At 36.8% G+C, this 18,962-nt stretch overlaps 1 protein-coding gene across 2 annotated transcripts in view; it reads right to left on the bottom strand.

Annotated features, from left to right (window-relative positions):
• RPF2 (ribosome production factor 2 homolog) overlaps positions 1-13,337 on the bottom strand; it is a 33,088-nt gene extending 19,751 nt beyond the window's left edge. Inside the window, exons 1-4 of one of the 2 annotated variants that reach the window (XM_045843157.1) lie at positions 13,261-13,337; positions 11,094-11,226; positions 8,001-8,038; positions 3,933-3,972 (exon numbers count right to left, since the gene is read on the bottom strand). In XM_045843157.1, coding sequence (XP_045699113.1) covers positions 3,933-3,972; positions 8,001-8,038; positions 11,094-11,226; positions 13,261-13,283 — 234 coding nt within the window. In that variant the 5' untranslated portion in view covers positions 13,284-13,337. Of the gene's footprint in view, positions 1-3,932; positions 3,973-8,000; positions 8,039-11,093; positions 11,227-13,033; positions 13,214-13,260 lie in introns of those variants that run through there. The other variant, XM_045843158.1, reaches the window with a different exon arrangement.
• Positions 13,338-18,962: the final 5,625 nt, after the last annotated feature.

The following is an 18,962-nucleotide window of genomic DNA, read 5'->3' as shown; positions in this document are numbered from 1 at the left end:
CAGTTCCCCCCCCAGTGTACGTTAATGAAGACTTAATGAAGTAAGTGGGAATAAACAGCTGAAAGAAGCTTTATCTCTACCTTTTACTTCAAATTTGCAAAAACAGGTAAGTTCAAAAATAAATATATGTGAAAACTACTAGGTTAATAAATAAATGGAGACCATTTATATTTTCAGCTATGCAGTTATTCTGAAATAGCACACCAAGTATTTAATTTGCTGAACAAATGCCTTTACTCATGGGATACTACTGCTATCATTAATCAACATGGTGATTTGGAATTTTACAACTGGACTCAGAAGCTTACAGTGCATATATCTACTTTTCATTACAAACTTCATCTACACAAGGATCTTGCCCTAGAACTTCCACATCACCCCAGCTGTGCCTAGTTCCATTTTGTGTGCACGGCAAAGGCTAACTGACCGAACTACGCTGTTCCTACCAGTAAGAAATATCTCTTCCATTAGGCTCTCCGAAGTAATGACTTCCATACAGATCTGATAGGAGCGGAAAGCTGTCCTAGACAGCTCCTTTTATAATGATACACATGCTCACTATACCCCACAGTTTGATTCAGTTTACTGAGATTCCCAATCTCAGCACAAAAATTAGATTCTCTGTGTTCCAGTCTAGTTGGAAAAGGTTCTTAAATTAATCATGAAACATTAAAGAACAGATAAAACTATCATGATCCTCAACTTCTCCTTAATGGTTACAAGACTCCCTGAGGTGTGGGCCCCTAGTGTGGTTATCATTCATGCCAGTGTTTAAGCAGATGCAAGTGGAGAAGGTACCCACTTGCCTATCCACTATCCATGTGGAGGATGCAAAGCCAGAAAGCCCAAGGATTCTAGCTCTGTCATTTACAACAGAAGGGGGTCAACCTTTCTGAGAATTTTATCATGTGTACATCAGGGATAAAAACACCTCAAGAAAAAATCTTTAAGGCCCACATGATTTGTCATATATGAAAGTAGCTGATACTGTCTTGGGCACAAAATAGGTGTTCAAAATGTTTTTTTATATGGCCAAATCAATAAAAATGCTTTCTTAGCATGCTTTTTTTTTTAACATCCTCATGTTATGACTAACACTCCAAACTTCCCATAAACTACCTTTCACATATATGCTGCATTGGCCAAGAAGTTTGTTTGGTTTTTCCCCTTTAAGATGGCTCTAGTAGTGCTTAGTTGTCTAACTTTATTCAATACAATTTTGTTAGATTGTATTGTGACAGCTGTCATATCAGCATGCATTTAAAAAAACTTAACAAAATTGATGAAATTTTGTGTAGCCATTTTAATATTGAAGATGGAAGAAAATATACAATATTTTTGGTATATTATGCTTTACTATTTCAAGAAAAGTAAAAATGCAACTGAAATGCAAAAGAAAAACAAAGATTTGTGCAGTGTGTGGAGATGGTGCTACGACTGACTAAGGGTGTCAAAAGTGGTTTGCAGAGTTCTGTGCTGGAGACCTCTCACTGGATGATGATGCTCCATGGTCTGGTAGACAAGCTCAAGTTGATAGTTATCAAATTGAGACATTAATTGAGAACAATCAACATTGTAACATGCGGGAAATAGCCAACATACTCAAAATATCCAAATCAGCAAAGTCATTAACAAAAATGAAAAGTGTGTCTTTATTTTACAAAAAAAAATCATACAGACTTTTTGGCCAACCCAATATATTACCTCTCTCTCTGCTGTTTTTCTCTATAAAGCCCATTTTCTGTTAAAATTCTAGAACAAGGGTTGTCAAATTATTTGCAAAATGCCAGAGTGAATGTTTTAGGATTTTTATATACTTAAAAAACAACAACAACAACAAGCTTTAAAAATGTAAAAACCATTCTTAGCTCTTGGGCCTCACACCAACAGGAATTTGGCCCACAGGGAGGTTTATTGGCCAATTCTTATTTTTATTTATTTTTTAATCCTCATCTGAGGACATGCTTACTGATTTTTTTAAAGAGAGGGGGAGGGAGAGAGAAGCATCAATGTGAGAGAGCATCGACTGGTTGCCTCCTGCATGCTCGGGCCACAGTCTTGGTATGTGCCCTGACTGGGATCAAACCCACAACCTTTCAGCCTATGAGATGATGCTCCAATCAACTGAGCCACACTGGCCAGGGTGCCAACTCTTATTCTAAAGCACAATTCCAAGACTGTAGTATAAGGAATGGGGGTAGGGAGGTCAGGAAGAGGAATTCAACCACATTTGCAACATGACCACTGTTTCCATAGTCATTTTAAGATTAGAGGTCTGAGATTTAGTATAGCCAATGGAATATCTTCTATCCCCAGAGGCGGGAGAACAATGAGGAATGTCATAATATTAAGTGTAAGAAAAACTGTTACATCAACATTGGATTGAAAAAGTAAAGAATGCTATAGATTCTACAACATAATAGCACTGCTAAAAAGTGGTCACACAACTAAAAGCATCATGGTACCACAAAACAATACTAGCTTTTGATAAGGGATGGATGGAAGAGACAATTCCGGGTCAGACATGTATTTTTACTTTCACGATCCCTTCAATAAATGACTGTTAAGAACCCAAGGCTTGCAATGAAAGTAATTTGGTAAACACTGAATATTTATTTTGCCATTTTCCCTCTTTTTTTTAATTTTACAGTTAGTTTACATTTCAAAATTATTTTGTATTAGTTTTAGGTGTACAGCACAGTGATTAGGCAACCACACACCTTACAAAGTGTTCCCTCCAGTATTTCAAGTACCCACTTGGCACCAAACATAGTTATGACAACACTGTTCACTCCATCCCCTATGCTGCACTTTATATCCCCGTGGCTCCTCTGTACCTACAAATTAGTACCTCGTAATCCCTTCACTATTTCCACCTAGTTTCCCAACTCCCCTGCCCTATGGCAACCATCAGTCTGTTCTCTGTATCTGTCTGTTTCTAATCTGTTCGTTCGTTTATTTTGTTGTTTAGACTCCACATGTAAGTGAAATCATATGGTAATTGTCTTTCTCTGTCTGGCTTATTTCACTTAGCATAATATTCTCTAGGCCCATCCATGCTGTTGCAAATGGTTAAGATTTCATTCTTTTCTATGACAGAGTAATATTCCATTGTACATATGTACTACAACTTGGCTATTATAAATAATGCAGCAAGCCAATTATTTTTCTTAATATAATTTTCATCAGTTAGTTTCCACATCAGCAAAGATGTTAAATGTTAGTCTTCTAATTAATTGAGATTCTATTCAAAAGCCCTTTCTTTTAAATCCACTAACTAAAAGAAAAAACAAGTAATGGCGTTCCTGTCAAAAGAACATAATCACATTCTGATACCTTTTATAAAGTCAGTTTAAACAGTTTAAAACACTTACTCCCTTAAGATTTTTTTATAAAAGAAACCAGTATCATCACATACTCAAAGTCCATTCCTCATTCACTATATACCACCTTTTACTTTCTGATTTCATTCACTAGGCTTCTTCATTTCATTCTGGTTGCAATACATTTAAAAAGAAATCTGATTAAAGTTAACTGACAACTGTTAGCAATTAATTCACGTAGAGTTCCTTGTACTAAAAATATCCAAAGAAGTCAGATTCTTAAAAACCAAACTTGCTTTGTAACAAGAGACTCATAACAAGCTTCCTTTTGATAGTCCATTGCTTATGCACTTAAAATGCAATTAAATTTTTAAAAATTCTACCAATAGACTTGCAAGTAGTAGATAATAACATACTAGTCACAGTGAAATGTAAGATCTACAGTCATATTTTAAAAGTATGAAAAACCTTATTCCCCCTCTATTTTACATCAAAATTCTATCACATAGGATGATTTCTAATTTAAAAAGTATCACATATTAGATGTACTAAATAAATTAGTCTGAATAACCACTTACATGTTCTCTTAAATGAGATTTTCATACTTACCAATGATGTCTGATCCTCAAATGGTCTTGTAATGTTTTTCCTACAAATATTTTTAAAAGGTAAGCCAAGATTTAATAATCTCAAGTAATTTACCCATAACTATTAATATAAAAGTAAACATAATTTTATATTCATATGATCAAAAAAAAGAAGCTAGGAAGATACTCATTCATTGAAATACTTATTTAGGACCTATTATGTGCCAGGCTCTGTTCTAGGAGCTAGAGATACCCTAATACCATGTCAAACAACAGCTCTGCTTTCTTGGATATTACATACTAGTGGGAAAATTCAACAATTTCAAAAAATAACTATTATGACAAAAATAAAGTAGGGTATTCTCTCAGTGTGAAAAGTACAAAATGAGTATTTGAGCTGAGACCTGCAAAATGAGAAGTTAGCCAGAGTAAAGTTTTGAGGTTAAGAGCAGGAAGAGGGACTAGAATAAGCAAAGATTCTGAGATGAAAACAAGTGTACACTATTCAAGAAACAGAAAACAGGCAAGTGTCACTGGAACTTAGTGAGCAAAGGGACAATAGTGGTTAAAGATGTAGTACCTTTCTGGGCAAAGTTAGCGAATGTACACATTAAAAAAGAAAGGGAAGGCACTACAGAATTTTAGGCAGGAGAGTAATGTGAATGTGTTCAAATTTTCCTTCTAAAGAATGTTCTGTCTTCTATATGAAAATGGCAGGTAGTATGGCAAGAGTGAATGCAGTCAGTAAGGAGCTATATAAGTAATACAGGAAAGAGAAAAAAAATGATGGATTGGACCACAACAGTAGTAGAGGAGATGGAGAAGCAGTAGGTAGAGAAATGGAGAACATGCTATCTTTCGTGCAAAATAAGAATATAGACTTTTATTTGCTTAAATATGCATAAAGAAATTCTGGTAAGATACATGTAAGAAACTAATGATGGTGGTTGTTCTGAAGAAATGTGTTTATATTTTCAGTGTACAATTTATGATTTTTAATCAAAATTATAAGTTTATAATTTTTATGAATTTAAAGAGAAAATCACATACACAACATGAACTCAATTTTGTTTAAAGAATAACTGTACAGACATAAAAATAGATGAGCCAGAATTATGTCAAAATGTATAGTGCTTATCTATGCACGATTATTTACTCATTGTAATTATCTAACATAAATACATTATTACTTTTAAAAGAAGTAGCTTGATTAACAGCCAACAGCAATTCACAAATTAGTAAATACCACCTGTTGGAAACATACAGGAGTGTACGTTAAACACAATATCACTTTCATTTCTTAATTTAAAAATAAATAAATAAAACAGCCCTGGCTGGTGTGGCTCTGTGGATTGAGCGCCACCTTATGGACCAAAAGGCTGCCAGTTCAGTTGCCAGTCAGGTCACAAGACTGGGTTGCAAGCCAGGTCCCCAGCTGGGGATGAGGCAACTGATGGATGTTTCTCTCCCTTTTTCTCCCTCCTTCCACCTCGCTCAAAAAAGGAAAAGGAAAAAAAAAGAAAAAGAGAGAGAAAAGAAAATCTTTAAAATAAAATAAAACAATAAAACAAAAGTAGGTAAAAGCCCATGTAACTTTTATATTCCACTCTGTCAAAAGGACAAACTTTTCAAAAAACCAGTGTTAATATGCTATATTAGGCATGAAGCTATAACCTGTAATCTCATGTCTAGGCACCTCATGTAGGATCTAATTCAAAAGATAACTCATTTATGTAAAAATGACCACTTGAGCATTATTTCTAAGGACAAAAAAGTGAAAAACCTAAATAACCCCCATTTTAATAGTAAATTTTAGTATAACCATTTAATAGGCATCATACTGGCATACTGAAAGGACCACTATTCATAACATAAACGGAAAGGGCTTGATACAAAATTGCATGTATGGAACAACACAGATAAATTTTAAATTCATTTTGCTAATGAAAGAATATAGACACCAGAGGCTGCATGTTGTATGACTTGATTTATGTGACATTCTGACAAAGGAAAGACTGTTAGGATGGAAAACAAGCCATGGATCACAAGGGAGAGGAAGGGGGAGAACTATAAAGAGCATTGCACAAAGGAATTTTCAGGATAATGCAACTATTTCTGTATGGCTGTAGTTGTAGACATAACTCAATGCATCTGTCAAACCCCACAAAACTGTATACCACAAAGATGAAATTTTACATACATAAACTAAAACCACCGCCTGAATGCAGTTGAAAACCCAAGATAAAATACAAACAGTAATAAATAACCCTAACTGTAGTATAAATAAATAACAATCACATTAAAGGGGGAAAACAAACAAACAAACAAACAAACAAACACCTAACCTGAGTTATATTGGAAAACACTATTTTGGTTGGATACTGTAAGGTTAAAGACACAAAAAATCCTGTACTCTAATTAGTACATTGTTTCTTATAGGGTTAGAAATTCTGAAACTGCATACACTAGAATTATACAAATAAGTAAATATATTATAAGTAATGGAAGCCAGGTTTCTCACTGTTAGAAGTTGTTACAAATAAAAAGAGAAAGATGGAAATGAAGTCTGTGGTACTGGATTGAAATTGAAAGTATCATTATGAACTCAGGGTTTTTAAATATACAGAGTGGGGCATAGTACGTTTATAGTTGTTTATATAGAAAATAATAATAAATAGTAATACAAGAATAAATAGCTTTGTGTACTCACAACTGTAAACCTACTGTTGCTCCACCCTGTGAAGATAAATATAAACGAGAGATGTGCACGTATGCACAGGTTAATATATATAATACGTATTTTTAAGATCTGCCTGCCGAGAGGACCTAGAGACAGTGACATTCCAGTAGCAACTGAGCCCACTCAATGCCCGGATCTTTGTTTCTCCAAGGCTCCATGGAGCAGAGGCTGATTCCAGGGCTGTGGCAAGGAAAAATACAGGATGAGCCTGGAGTATGTTGGGGTCCCAGAAACTAAGGACTCAAATAGGGTGCCTGCTGAAAGGGCATAGGAGCCAACCTGAAAGAGATCTCAATGGCCAAATGTAGAATACAAACAACAAAAATAATAGCATTGGATTATAACCCCCCAAAATATAATACATATCTGTAAGCCCACACTGACATAAATAAATAACTAAACAGAGAGAAGGGACAGATTTTCTTTACAGAATTGCAGTTAATATAGAAGTAATGAGGAAAACAGAAAACCACCACTAAACTTGCACAGCAATCACTGCTGTAGACCAGATCCACAGATGGATGCTAAAATTAATAAGCAGAAGTTTCAGGAGAAAAAGGATTATTTGCATAGTCTTTGTATAGACTCAAAGTATCTCCTCCAAATTGTAATTTACTAGTTACAAAAAGAAAAATAGTAACTTTATACTGGAGAAACCCAGCAGACACCCCTTTAACCAAGGTTAATGTCACCAGTACAAGACATCACCATGTACTCCCTGGTCTTCTCAGAAAAAGCACATCACTTTAGTGGTATTCTTGCCAAAAATGCGTAATCTCAATCTATTCAGAAGAAACTTAAGGCAAATCCAAAATGAGGGATATTTTACAAAATACCTGGTGAGTATCAAGGTCATGAAAGACAACGAAAGACTGAGGAACTGTCACAAACTGGAAGAAACTAAGGAGACGTGACTACTAAATACTATGTGGGATCCTGGTATAGAAAAAGGACATTAGTGGAAAAATAGGTCTAACCTGAACCAAGTATGCAATTTAGTTAACTCTCTTGTACCAGTGTTAATTTCTTATTTTTTATCATTGCACTATGGTTATGTAAGATAAACATTAAGAGAAGCTGGTTGAAGGACGTATGGGGAACTCTACTATTTTGGGGAACTTTTCTTATGTTTAAAATTATTTCAAAATAACACATATGCTTCTATCACAACTAGGTAAGAATAATATGTGTGAAAACAGACTGGAAAAAAATAAATTTTAAGAAATACAAATAGCTGTATGTAAGGAACTACAGTGTTTTTAAAAACATATGTTCCTAAATCTTTCTTAAAGTGGCTGTTTGTTACTTTTATAATGAATTAATATAATTTAAAGTTTAAGAAAAACTTACTTTTTATACAGGATTCCATATGGTTTTTTCAGTGCATACTGTAAAACATAATTTAGAGCTTTCAAAACAAAACACATTCGATAAAGCAGAGGTAAAAATAAAGCATTGAAACAGTCATTATACAAGATTACTCTGCTCCCTAAACCCTATTCTGGTGTCCTCTGCTTGGCTCCCTTTTGATTACTTACAACAACTTGCAACACAAGCTTAAGCCTGGACTTACCTAACTATAATTTTCTATGCCCTTTCAATAAATAGTCTATCCAGCTTAAATGCTTCCCTTCATTTCTTTAAATTCTACCTACTCCATGCTTTCCAGGCAAACAATTTGAGAGTAGAAAGAGCAGAAGGAAACAGAAAAAATAAATCCTACCAGGAAAAGCTGATAGAATTGAAATAGTGTCTGGAAATGAGAAAACTGAGACTGTCATAATGATGGCAATCAGAATACTAGAGTTTAAACATAGCCCTTAAAAAACTTTGTTTTTCAAGCCCTGGCTGGAGTAGCTCAGTGGATTGAGCATGGGCTGGGAACCAAAGTGTCCCAGGTTCGATTCCCAGCCAGGGTACATTCCTGGGTTGCAGGGCAGAACCCCCAGGAACCGCACATTGATGTTTCTCTCTCTCTCTATCTCCCTCCCTTCTCTCTCTAAAAATAAATAAATAAAAATTTAAAAAAAAAAACACACACAACTTTGTTTTTCACCCAGGCTGGTGTGGTTCAGTGGATTGAGCACCGGACTGTGAATCAAAGGGTCAAAGGTTCAATTCCTAGTCAGGGCACATGCCTGGGTTGCGGGCCAGGTCCCCAACATGGGGCATGCAAGAGGCAACCACACACTGGTGTTTCTCTCCTTCTCTTTCTCCCTCCCTTCTCCTCTGACTAAAAATAAATAAATAAAATCTTTTAAACATTTTTTCCTGTTTTTCAACCCTCTTTTCATTTTTCTTCCTACTTATTTTCACCCATCCACTAATAACCAACTTATTACCTATATAGTCAGTACTTGTGTGCCATAGGGAACGAAAAGATCTATGGCATTACCTTGCATCACAGAAAGAGGTAAATGAGGAAAACAACAAAAAATAATGTGAAATGATCACTCATTAACTATTAGTGCTGGGGAACGAAAGAAATTCACCAGCCCTGGCTGGTATGGCTCTCGGTTGAGCATTGTCCCATCACTGAAAGGATGCAAGTTCAGTTCCAGGTCAGAGCACATGCCTGGTCTGTGGGTTCAATCCCTGGTTTGGGTGTGTAGGGAGGCAACCTGCAGATGCTTCTCTCTTGCATCAGTGTTGCTCTCCCCCCTGTCCCTTTCCCTCTCTCAAAGCAATGAAAAAATGTCCTCAGGTGAGGACAAACAAAAAAAGAGGGAGAGAAGAAATTCACCAGTAAAATCTACCTTTTTATTAACACTTATGATGATTTTTGACCACGTTTCGCTGCCTCAGTGGAATGAACATTACCACCTATTCCTGTTTTTAAAATTTATTTAAGAGGGAGAAGGGAGAGAGGGAGGAAGCAAACCACACAGATCTCCTGTTCCACCCATTCATGCCTTCATTGGTTGATTCTTGTATGTTCCCAGACCATGGATCAAGGTTGCAACCTTAGAGTATGGGGATATCACTCTAACCAATTGAGCGACCGAGCCAAGGCCATTACCACCAATTTTTGACAACTTGAGAGTCATCAACCTGAGTGTTAACTATAGTAATAATCTGTAATATTGTGCTGTTCTTAGAGATTACTTAAATACAGCACAGGGTTATTGTGTTGTAAGGATACTGGGAGGACAAGAGCAGTATCCCATTAACACAATGGCATTAAGACAAACAAAAAGAATGAATATGTTAGACCGCTGAATTGACTGCTGTTTAAAAATCAATCACAGGGAGTTTAGTCAAGTTTTAAAATCTATTCAATTATTTAGTTGATTAAATCGAAGAATCTATCTGCTATACTCAAGCTATACCCATGCTATACCCATATTACGTTAACCCTACCTATTCTTCTAGTTTTCATCTGGCCCACTTTTCTTTCACCATCCCAATTATTTTCAGTTCCCCAAATGTATCATGCTCCTTCACACTTTCTTATTTGTTTTCTTTTTTATTAAAAAAAAAAAAAGACTTTATTTATTTATTCTCAGAGAGGAGAAAGGAGGGAGGAAGAGAGGGAGAGAAACATCAATGTGTGAGAGAAACATTGATCAGTTGCCTCCTGTTCACCCCTAACTGGGGACCCGGCCTGCAACCCAAGCATGTGCCCTAACAGGAAATTGAACTGGCAACCTTTCTGCTTGCAGGCCAGTGCTCAATTCACTGAGCCATACCAGACAGGGCCTTATTTGTTTTCTTAATCCTCAGCTGAGGACATGGTCACTGATTTTAGAAGGCAGAAGGGAGCAAGAAAGAGAGAGAGAGAAACTTCAATGTGAGAAACACCAACTGGTTGCCTTCGTATGCACCTCAATTGGGACTAAACTCACAACCCAGGCATGTGCTCTGACTGGGAATTAAACTTGCATCCCAGAGGTTTGCAGGCCAACCAACCAAGCCACACCATCCTGGACCACACTTCCTTTAAATAAGCTTTTTCCTCAGCCTTAGAAAACATTCTCTTCCTCACCCAGATCTTGTTCCAATGCTGCCAACCATCCCACCCCTGTGCATGCTTCCAGCACAGCACTCAATTCACAATGCTGCAATTTTTTACTTGTCTGTCTCACTCACAAAGTTCACTGAAGAAAGAGATTGTTTCATCTAACTATGAATCCTCAGCACCTAGCACAATAACTGCTGTTGGTGAACGACTATAGAGTAATATGCAGTTATTTCACTTTACAAGTTAGATATGTTCCTTAAATGTGAGTAAATCAAATTTTAAAATCAACTAATTTAAGGAAAACCAGTACTCAGTGCCTTGGCAAGGCAAATAACCTCCAACTTGAGCTCTTCTCCAAGGCTAGCCGTTCTTAAAGCTAGGATAACTTATCTGCATATACATTTCTCCAGCAGCCCAACTCATATGCTGAAAATGTCCTAAATGATTTCAAAACCATTTTTAAAATAAATATATATACATACCACATCTCTGAGTACTTGTGTCACTGTCGAGTTTGCATTTCCCCCTTTAATAAGCATGGCATTTTTAACATTTTCACTGAGTTTCGGTTCTCTCTTCTCAAGGAATCTCTTGGCCCTTTTCGTTTTGGGTTTTCTGTTTGGAAAAAAATCACAATTTATAACAACTTAAGATATTTTCCTCACATTATAAAACCATAACTTGGCTAATGTGAAAAATCTTAAAAAATCAACAGAAACATTATGTAACACTTATCCATCAGGATTTCACTATTAAACAAAATCTCACTTTTTAGGGAGATGATTAGTAAAAAAAAATAAAAATTCAGTTATTACTATTAAAAAAGTAAATTTTATTAGCTTTTGAGTTAAAAAAAATGACTTTCATTTTAATATTCCCAACTTCTTTTATTACTGCTTCTTTATAAATCTTTCTTTTATTAAAGGGAAAAAAGAACTCAAGTGAATACTGTTGCTATTTTTACTTCATGTTTTCCTCAATCTTAAGGCAGTCAAACTCTACTCTGTAATCTACCACAAAGAACTGCACACCGACTGCTGATCAACCTGTGGGCAGTTACTAAACATAAGGAGGCTCACTATTACTTATATTTTCTCCAGGTTTAAGACCACAATGCCTGCCAAGAATTATACGCTATCCCACTCCAACGTAACTGTTGAGCAAGTCACCCATTACTGTCACCGAAAGGGAATAATGACTGACACTTATTTATAGAGTCACTCTATTAAGGCTTAACCTTCACCAAGACCCTATGAGACAAGTTCAGTTATTATCCTCATTTTGTAGATGAGGCACATGACGCCAGAGAGGTAGTTTGCCCAAGGTTACTCAACTTGTAAGTAGCCAAATCTTCAAAATGAGCTAGATTTTAAAACTCATCTAGACCAATCGCCCTGCAAAATATGAATGGAAAAGAAATTCAGTATTCTGATTTTATGTGACAGGACAGGTAGAATGTGTTTTACACTTTCCTGTTCAGAATAAGAGCTTCATCTGTGCTTCTACTACAGTGAGATCTTGCTTTTCCAAGAGTTCTCTGACACTTATTGAAAGAATCCCTCCTCTCTTAAAAAACTCTGACTGTCCCTCCTTCTACCAGTCTTATGGTCACTTCAGGAAGGAGGAAAAAAAACAGAACGTACATACACTTTGGTTTGCCATGCAAGTTTTTAAAAATTCTCTTCCAGATAAAATGTCAAGCACATATAAAGCTCCTAATAATTTATTGGTTGACAAAGATATTATTTATTAAATCAAGATATATTTAGTGTGTCTGCATCATGGCAATATAAATGTTTTATGATCCACCTTCAAGATAGTTACTTCTCACCAACCAGCCACAAATGCAAGTAACACCTTATAGTTTCACTTGTCCCCCGAGTAGATGGCAAATTAGTCTCACTCACATTTTGCAGTCCCCAAATCTAGAGGAATATACAGCAAATAAATTTTAAAGATGTCTAAATTATTGACTAAAATACTACTTTATTGTTTGCATGTTAACCCAGGTAAATGGGAAGAAAGCAACAGCAAATAACAGCAGGAATATTTAGGAGACCAACAAATATTTTTCGATTTAATTTAAGGATAACTCAGGGCAATGTACATAGTTTGGAGGAAACTAAAAGCATTTTAGTGCTATAGCAAAGTCTTACCCAACAAACTTCACAGTTCTATGAGGTACGATTATGAACGCTATTTTGCCAAGCGAGACTTAGGGATATTAAATGGTCCAATGCCACAAAGCCTAAGTGGACGAGCCTGGTCTGTCATCTAGACCTGTCAGACAGATTCCGAGGCCTGTGCTCGTAATCCCCTACTCTTCCACCTCCCTCACACCTCGGAAATGGCAACATTTGTATTTGGCTACGATAAAAAAGCGGCCAAAGCTTCTATGCAACCTCTCCCCCCACACGCCCACCTCTCCGGCTACCACGGGTGGGCTCCCCCGCAATCCGGCTCCGGGCAGGCAGACCAACCCAGAAAGACCCAGACGAGTGAACTGATCGGCCCCCACCCGTCTGACTGGCAGAGGGTGTGAGGAACAAGAATGGTGACCAGGAGGGGTACGCAGAAGCTACATCACTCCACTACTCCACGGGCGCCCCTTTCCCAACGTTCCCCGCGACAGGAAGCCTGAGAACTTACACAACCCGATCCAAAGCGTCCATCGCTACCACAGCGCGAACTGAATGAACACACGTGCCCGCACGGTTCCCGCGAGATCGGCCAGTGACCCGGAACAGGCGGAACCGGAAATTCCGTGTTACGCCACTTCCCGGGGCCGGCGCGTTCTAGATTCCTAGACGCACCAGCGGGTGTTTTGGAGGGAATTGCGTTCTGTTCCCTTGGTTACGGGTTTTTGGGGCGCTTCTGTCCTGGAAATCCCCGTATTCAGGGATCAAGTGCTTTTCTGGGACTCCCCTTGGATAGCAACAAGGGTTGATAGGTTCTTATGTGATCAGTAAAAATAGATCCGTGTGAGGTGTACACAAAATTACACCACGGATTGTGATTTTCCAATTTTTTAACTGCCATATACTAACATACCCTTAAATTTACCCCCGTAAAGTGTACAATTCAGTGTTTTTTCGTATATTCACAAGGATGTGTCACCATCACCACTATTCCCAGAACATTGTATTTCCCCCAAAAGAAATACACCGCTTTGCAACAAAGTAGCAGTCACTCCCCATTTTCCCCTCCTGCCATCCCCTGGCAACCAGTAGTCCATGTCTCCATGAATTTACCTATTCTGAACATATCATACATACAAAGGGATTCAAACCACATGTGGCCTTCTGTGTCGGTCTTGTTTCACTTTGTATGATCATATGGGCTTGTGTTTAAGGTTCATATATATGCTGTAGCATGTGTCAGTAATTCATTTCTTTTTTGAGAACTTAATAATATTCCATTCTATGGATATACATTTGTTTATCCACTCAAAAAATTATGGACATTTGGGTTGTTTCCACATTTTGAGTATTATGAATTATGCCATTTTAAACATTCATGTACAAGTTTTTTAGTAGGCTTTTATTTTCAATTCCCTAAGAGTACATTTGCTGGATCATATGGTTACTCTATACTTAATATTCTGAGGAACTATCAAATTATTTTCACCTGCACCATTTTACATTCTCATTAGCAATGTAAAAGTATTTGGCATTGATTTTTCTATTGTTGCTGTAAAAAATTACCACAATTACTGGCTTAAATAACACAAATTTGCCCTGGCTGGTGTAGCTCAGTGGATTGAGCGCAGGCTGGGAACCAAAGTGTCGCAGGTTCAATTCCCAGTCAGGGTACGTGCCTGGGTTGCAGGCCATGACCCCCACAACCACACACTGATGTTTCTCTCTCTCTTTGTCCCTCCAGTCCCTCTCTAAAAATAAATTTTAAAAAATTAAAATCTTAAAAAAATAACACAAATTTATCATTACAGTTCTGAAAGTCAGAAGTCTGAAATTAGTTTTGCAAGTCAAAAGTTAGAATGTCAGTAGAACTGCATTCCCTCTGAAATGCTCCAGGAAATAATCTGTTTCTTTGCCTTTTCTAGATTCTAGAAGCTGTCTGCATTCCTTGGGGTTCTTCCATCTCCAAAAAGCATCAATTGAATCTGTTTCCATTGTCACATCTTTTTCTCTGACTCTGACTCCCTCTCACAAGACCCCTGTGGCCCTGGTGGATGTGGCTTCGTTGGTTGGAGTGTTTTCCCATAACCTAGAGGTTGCAGGTTAAATTCCCTGTTGGGGCACATACCTAGGTTGCAGGTTTACCAGTAATCCCCGGTCCCGGCATGTATGTGAGGCAACCCATCAATGTTTCTCTCTCACATCGACGTTTCTCTCTTTCCTTTCCTCTCTCCCTTCCTCTCTAAAAGCAGGGGGTGGGGATGTCCTTGGGTAAGGATTAAAAAAAAAAAGATCTTTGTGATTATAGGGGGCCCACCTGAATAATTCATGATGATGAACCCATGTCAAGCATGCAGCAAATTTTCTTTGGTCCTTTAAGGTCTTTTGATGGGAGTCTTAGTCTATCAATCATAGATTCTAATTTCTCTATTCCTCACCAAAATTTGCTATTGTCCATCTTTTTTTTTCCATTAAGCCACCCTAGTGGATTTGAAGTGATATATCATTGTGGTTTTCGCTTGCAGCTACCTAATGGCAGATAATGTTGAGCCTCTTTTTAGGACTGATTAGCTGTCTTCATCTATTTAAATTTTTGCCTATTTTAAAATAGGGTTATTTCATTGTTGAGTTATAATAGTTTCTATACATTCTACACAGAGTTCCTTATCTGATATATAATCTACAAATATTTTCTCTCATTGAATAGATGCCTTTCATTATCTAGATAGTGTCCTTTGAAGCAAAGTTTTCAACTTTAATAAAGTCAAATTTATCCATTTTTTTTCTTGTTGCTTGTACTTTTGGTGTTATATATGAGGCCATTCGTTCCCTAACCCAAGGTGATAAAGATTTACACCTATATTGTCCTCAGAGAAGTTTTATACTTTTAGCTCTTATATTTAGGCCTTTGATCCATTTGGAATTGATCTTTGTGTATGGCATGAGACAGGGGTTCACTTCATTCTTTTACATATGGGTATCTATTTGTCACAGCACTATTTGTTGAAGACACTGTATTTGCTCCATTGTATTGCCTTTGTTCCGTGGTCTAAGACCAATTAACTGCATTATGTGGATCTATTTCTGGGCTCTCTGTTCTGCTCCATTGACCTCTTTATCTATTGTTTCACCAATTCCACACTGTCTCTTACTGCAGCCCTGCAGTAAGTCTTGAAGTCATATAGTGTCAGTTTTCCTACTTTGTTCTTCTTCAACATTGTGTTTGCTATTCTGGGTCTTTTGCCTCTCCATATAAACTTCAGAATCAGTTTGTCGATCTCCACAAAATAACTTGCTAGTATTTTATTGGGATTGCATTGAATCTATAGATCAAGCTAGGAAGAACTAACTGTCACCTAGACAATACTGAATCTTCCTATCCATGAATATGGAATATCTTTCCATTTTGTTAGTTTTTCTTTGATTCCTCTCATCAGAGTTTTGTAGTTTTCCTCATATACAGATTGCACATATTTTGTTAAATGATACTTATTTCGTTTTGGGGTGCCATTGTAAATGGTATTGTTCTAGATTTCAAATTTTGTTCATTGCTGATATATAGAAAAGCAGTTGACTTTTGTGTATTAACTGTATCCTGCATCCCTGCTCTAATTGCTTTTTAATTCCAAGAGTTTTTTGTTGATTCTTTCAATTTTTCTACATAGGTGATCAAGTCATCTGAGAACTATAACAGTTTTATTTCTTCCTTCCAAATCTGTGTACTCTTTATTTCCTTTCCTTGTATTGTTGCATTAGCTGGGACTTCCAGTGTTATGTTGAAAAGCAATGGTGAGAGGGGACATCCTAGCCTTGTTCCTGATCTTAGCAGGAAAGCTTCAAGGTTCTCTCCATGAAATATGATGCAAGCTGTAGGGTTTTTGCAGATAATTTTTGTCAAGTTGAGAAAGCTTCCTTCTGTCCCCAGTTTGCTAAGTGCTTTCTTAAATCATAAATTGGTGTTGGATTCTGTCAAATGCTTGTTCTGCTTCCATTGATATGATCATGTGATTTTTCCTCTTTAGCTTGTAGATATGAAAAATCACATTAATTTTTGAATGTTGAACCAACTTTGCATACTTGAGATAAACCACTTGGTTATGGTGTATAATTCTTTGTATACATTGTTGGATTCAATTTCCCAAGATTTTATGAGGATTTTCGGATCTATGTTCATGAGATGCTGGTCTGTAGTTTTCTTGTAATGTCTGTGTGTAGTTTTGGTATTAGGGTAGTGCTAGCTTAGTAGAATGAGTTTGAAGGTACTCCTTCTGCTTCAAGTCTTCTGAAAGACATTGTAGACAACTGGTATAATTTCATTCTTTTTAAAAAATATTTTATTTATTTATTTTTTAGAGAGGGAAGGGAGGGAGAAAGAGAGAGAGAGAGAGAAACATCAATGTGCGGTTGCTGGGGGTCATGGCCTGCAACCCAGGCATGTGCCCTGACTGGGAATCGAACCTGCGACACTTTGGTTCACAGCCTGCGCTCAATCCACTGAGCTACGCCAGCCAGGGCTTAATTTCATTCTTAAATACTTGGTAGAATTCACCAGTGAACCTATTTGGGTATGGTGCTTTCTGTTTTGGGAGGTTATTAGTTACTGATTCAATTTCTTTAATTGATATAAGCCTATTCAGATTGTCTATTTCTTCTTTGGTGAGTTTTAGCAAATTGCATCTTTTGATGAAAAGGTCCATTTCCTCTAGTTATGAAATTTGTGGACATAGAGTTATCATATTTATTGATTGTCCTTTTATGTCCATGAGGTCTGTAGTAATGTCTCCTTTTTCCTTTCTGATTTAGTAATCTGTGTCCTCTCTTCTTTCTTAGTTAGCCTGGCTTTAGGTTTATTGATTTTGTTCATCTTTTCAAATAACCAGCTTTGGTTTTGCTGATTTTCCGCATTGATTTCCTGTTTTCAATTTCATTTGACTTCTGCTCTAATATTTATAATATATTATTATATCTTCTTTTGCTTATTTTGAATTTAATTAACTTTTTCTAGTTTCCAGTGTGGAAGCTTAGATGATTGATTTCAGAACATTCTTCTTTTCTAACATATGCATTCAGTGCTATAAATTCCCTCTAAGTAGCTCTGGCTGGTGTGGCTTGGTTGACTGAGTGCCAGCCTGTGAATTGAAAGGTTGCAGGACTGATTCTCAGTCAGGGCACATGCCTGGGTTGCAGGACTGGTCCCCAGTTGGGGCTGTACAAGAGGCAACAGATTAGTGTCTGTCTTGCACATTGATGTTTCTCTCCCTTTCTCCCTTCCTTCCACTCTAAAAATAAACATTAAAAAAAATCCCTCTAAGCACTGCTTTCATGACCCCAAGTTTTGATAAGTTGTATTTTCATTTTAATTTAGTTTAAAATATTTTAAAATTTCTCGGGATTTCTTTTGACCATGTGTTATTTAGGAATGTGTTAAGTCTTTTGAGCATTTTGGAATTTTCTAGCTCTCTGTTCTTGATTTCTAGTTTAATTCCACTGTTGTTTGACAGCAATTATATATCTTTTTATATTTGTTAAGATGTGCTCTGTGGCCCCCCAGTGTAATGTGTTGGTAAATGTTCCATATGATCTTGAGAAGAATGTATGGTATATTCTGCTATGGTTGTGTAAAGTTGTCTATAGCTGTCCATTATATCCAGTTGATTGATGGTGTTGAGTTCAAATGTCCTTACTGATTTTCTGCCTGTTGGATCTGTTCATTTCTGACAGAGAGGTGTTAAAAGTATCCAACTATAATATTAGATTCATGTACTTCTCCTTGCAGTTCCATCAGATTTTGCTTATGTATTTTCACTCATTTTAGGCACATACACATTACGGATTGTTATGTTTCCTTGGAGAATTTAACCTTTATCAGGATGCAATGCCCCTCTTTATCCCTGATAACTTTCCTTGAAGTCTTCTCTGTCTGAAATTAATAGAGCTACTTCCACTTTCTTTTAATTAACTTTACATGGTACATCTTTCTCTATTCACTTACTTTTAATGTATGTGTCTTTTAAGTGGGTTTCTTATAGACAACATTGAGTTGGGTCTTGTTTCTTGAACTACTCTGACAATCTGTTCTAATTAGTGCAATTGGACCACTGACATTCAAAATGATTTTATAAAGTTGTTAATATCTACCATACATACTGTTTTCTATACATTGCCATGTTCTTTGTATTTTCTCTTCCAATCTTCTTCTGCCTTTTGCAGCTT

The sequence above is a fragment of the Phyllostomus hastatus genome, unplaced genomic scaffold, assembly GCF_019186645.2.
Source record: "Phyllostomus hastatus isolate PE091 unplaced genomic scaffold, TTU_PhHast_1.1 phas_contig_40, whole genome shotgun sequence".
Lineage (NCBI taxonomy): Eukaryota > Metazoa > Chordata > Mammalia > Chiroptera > Phyllostomidae > Phyllostomus > Phyllostomus hastatus.
Note: the sequence above shows the minus strand (reverse complement) of the source record. Positions and strands in the feature narration are given on the sequence as shown.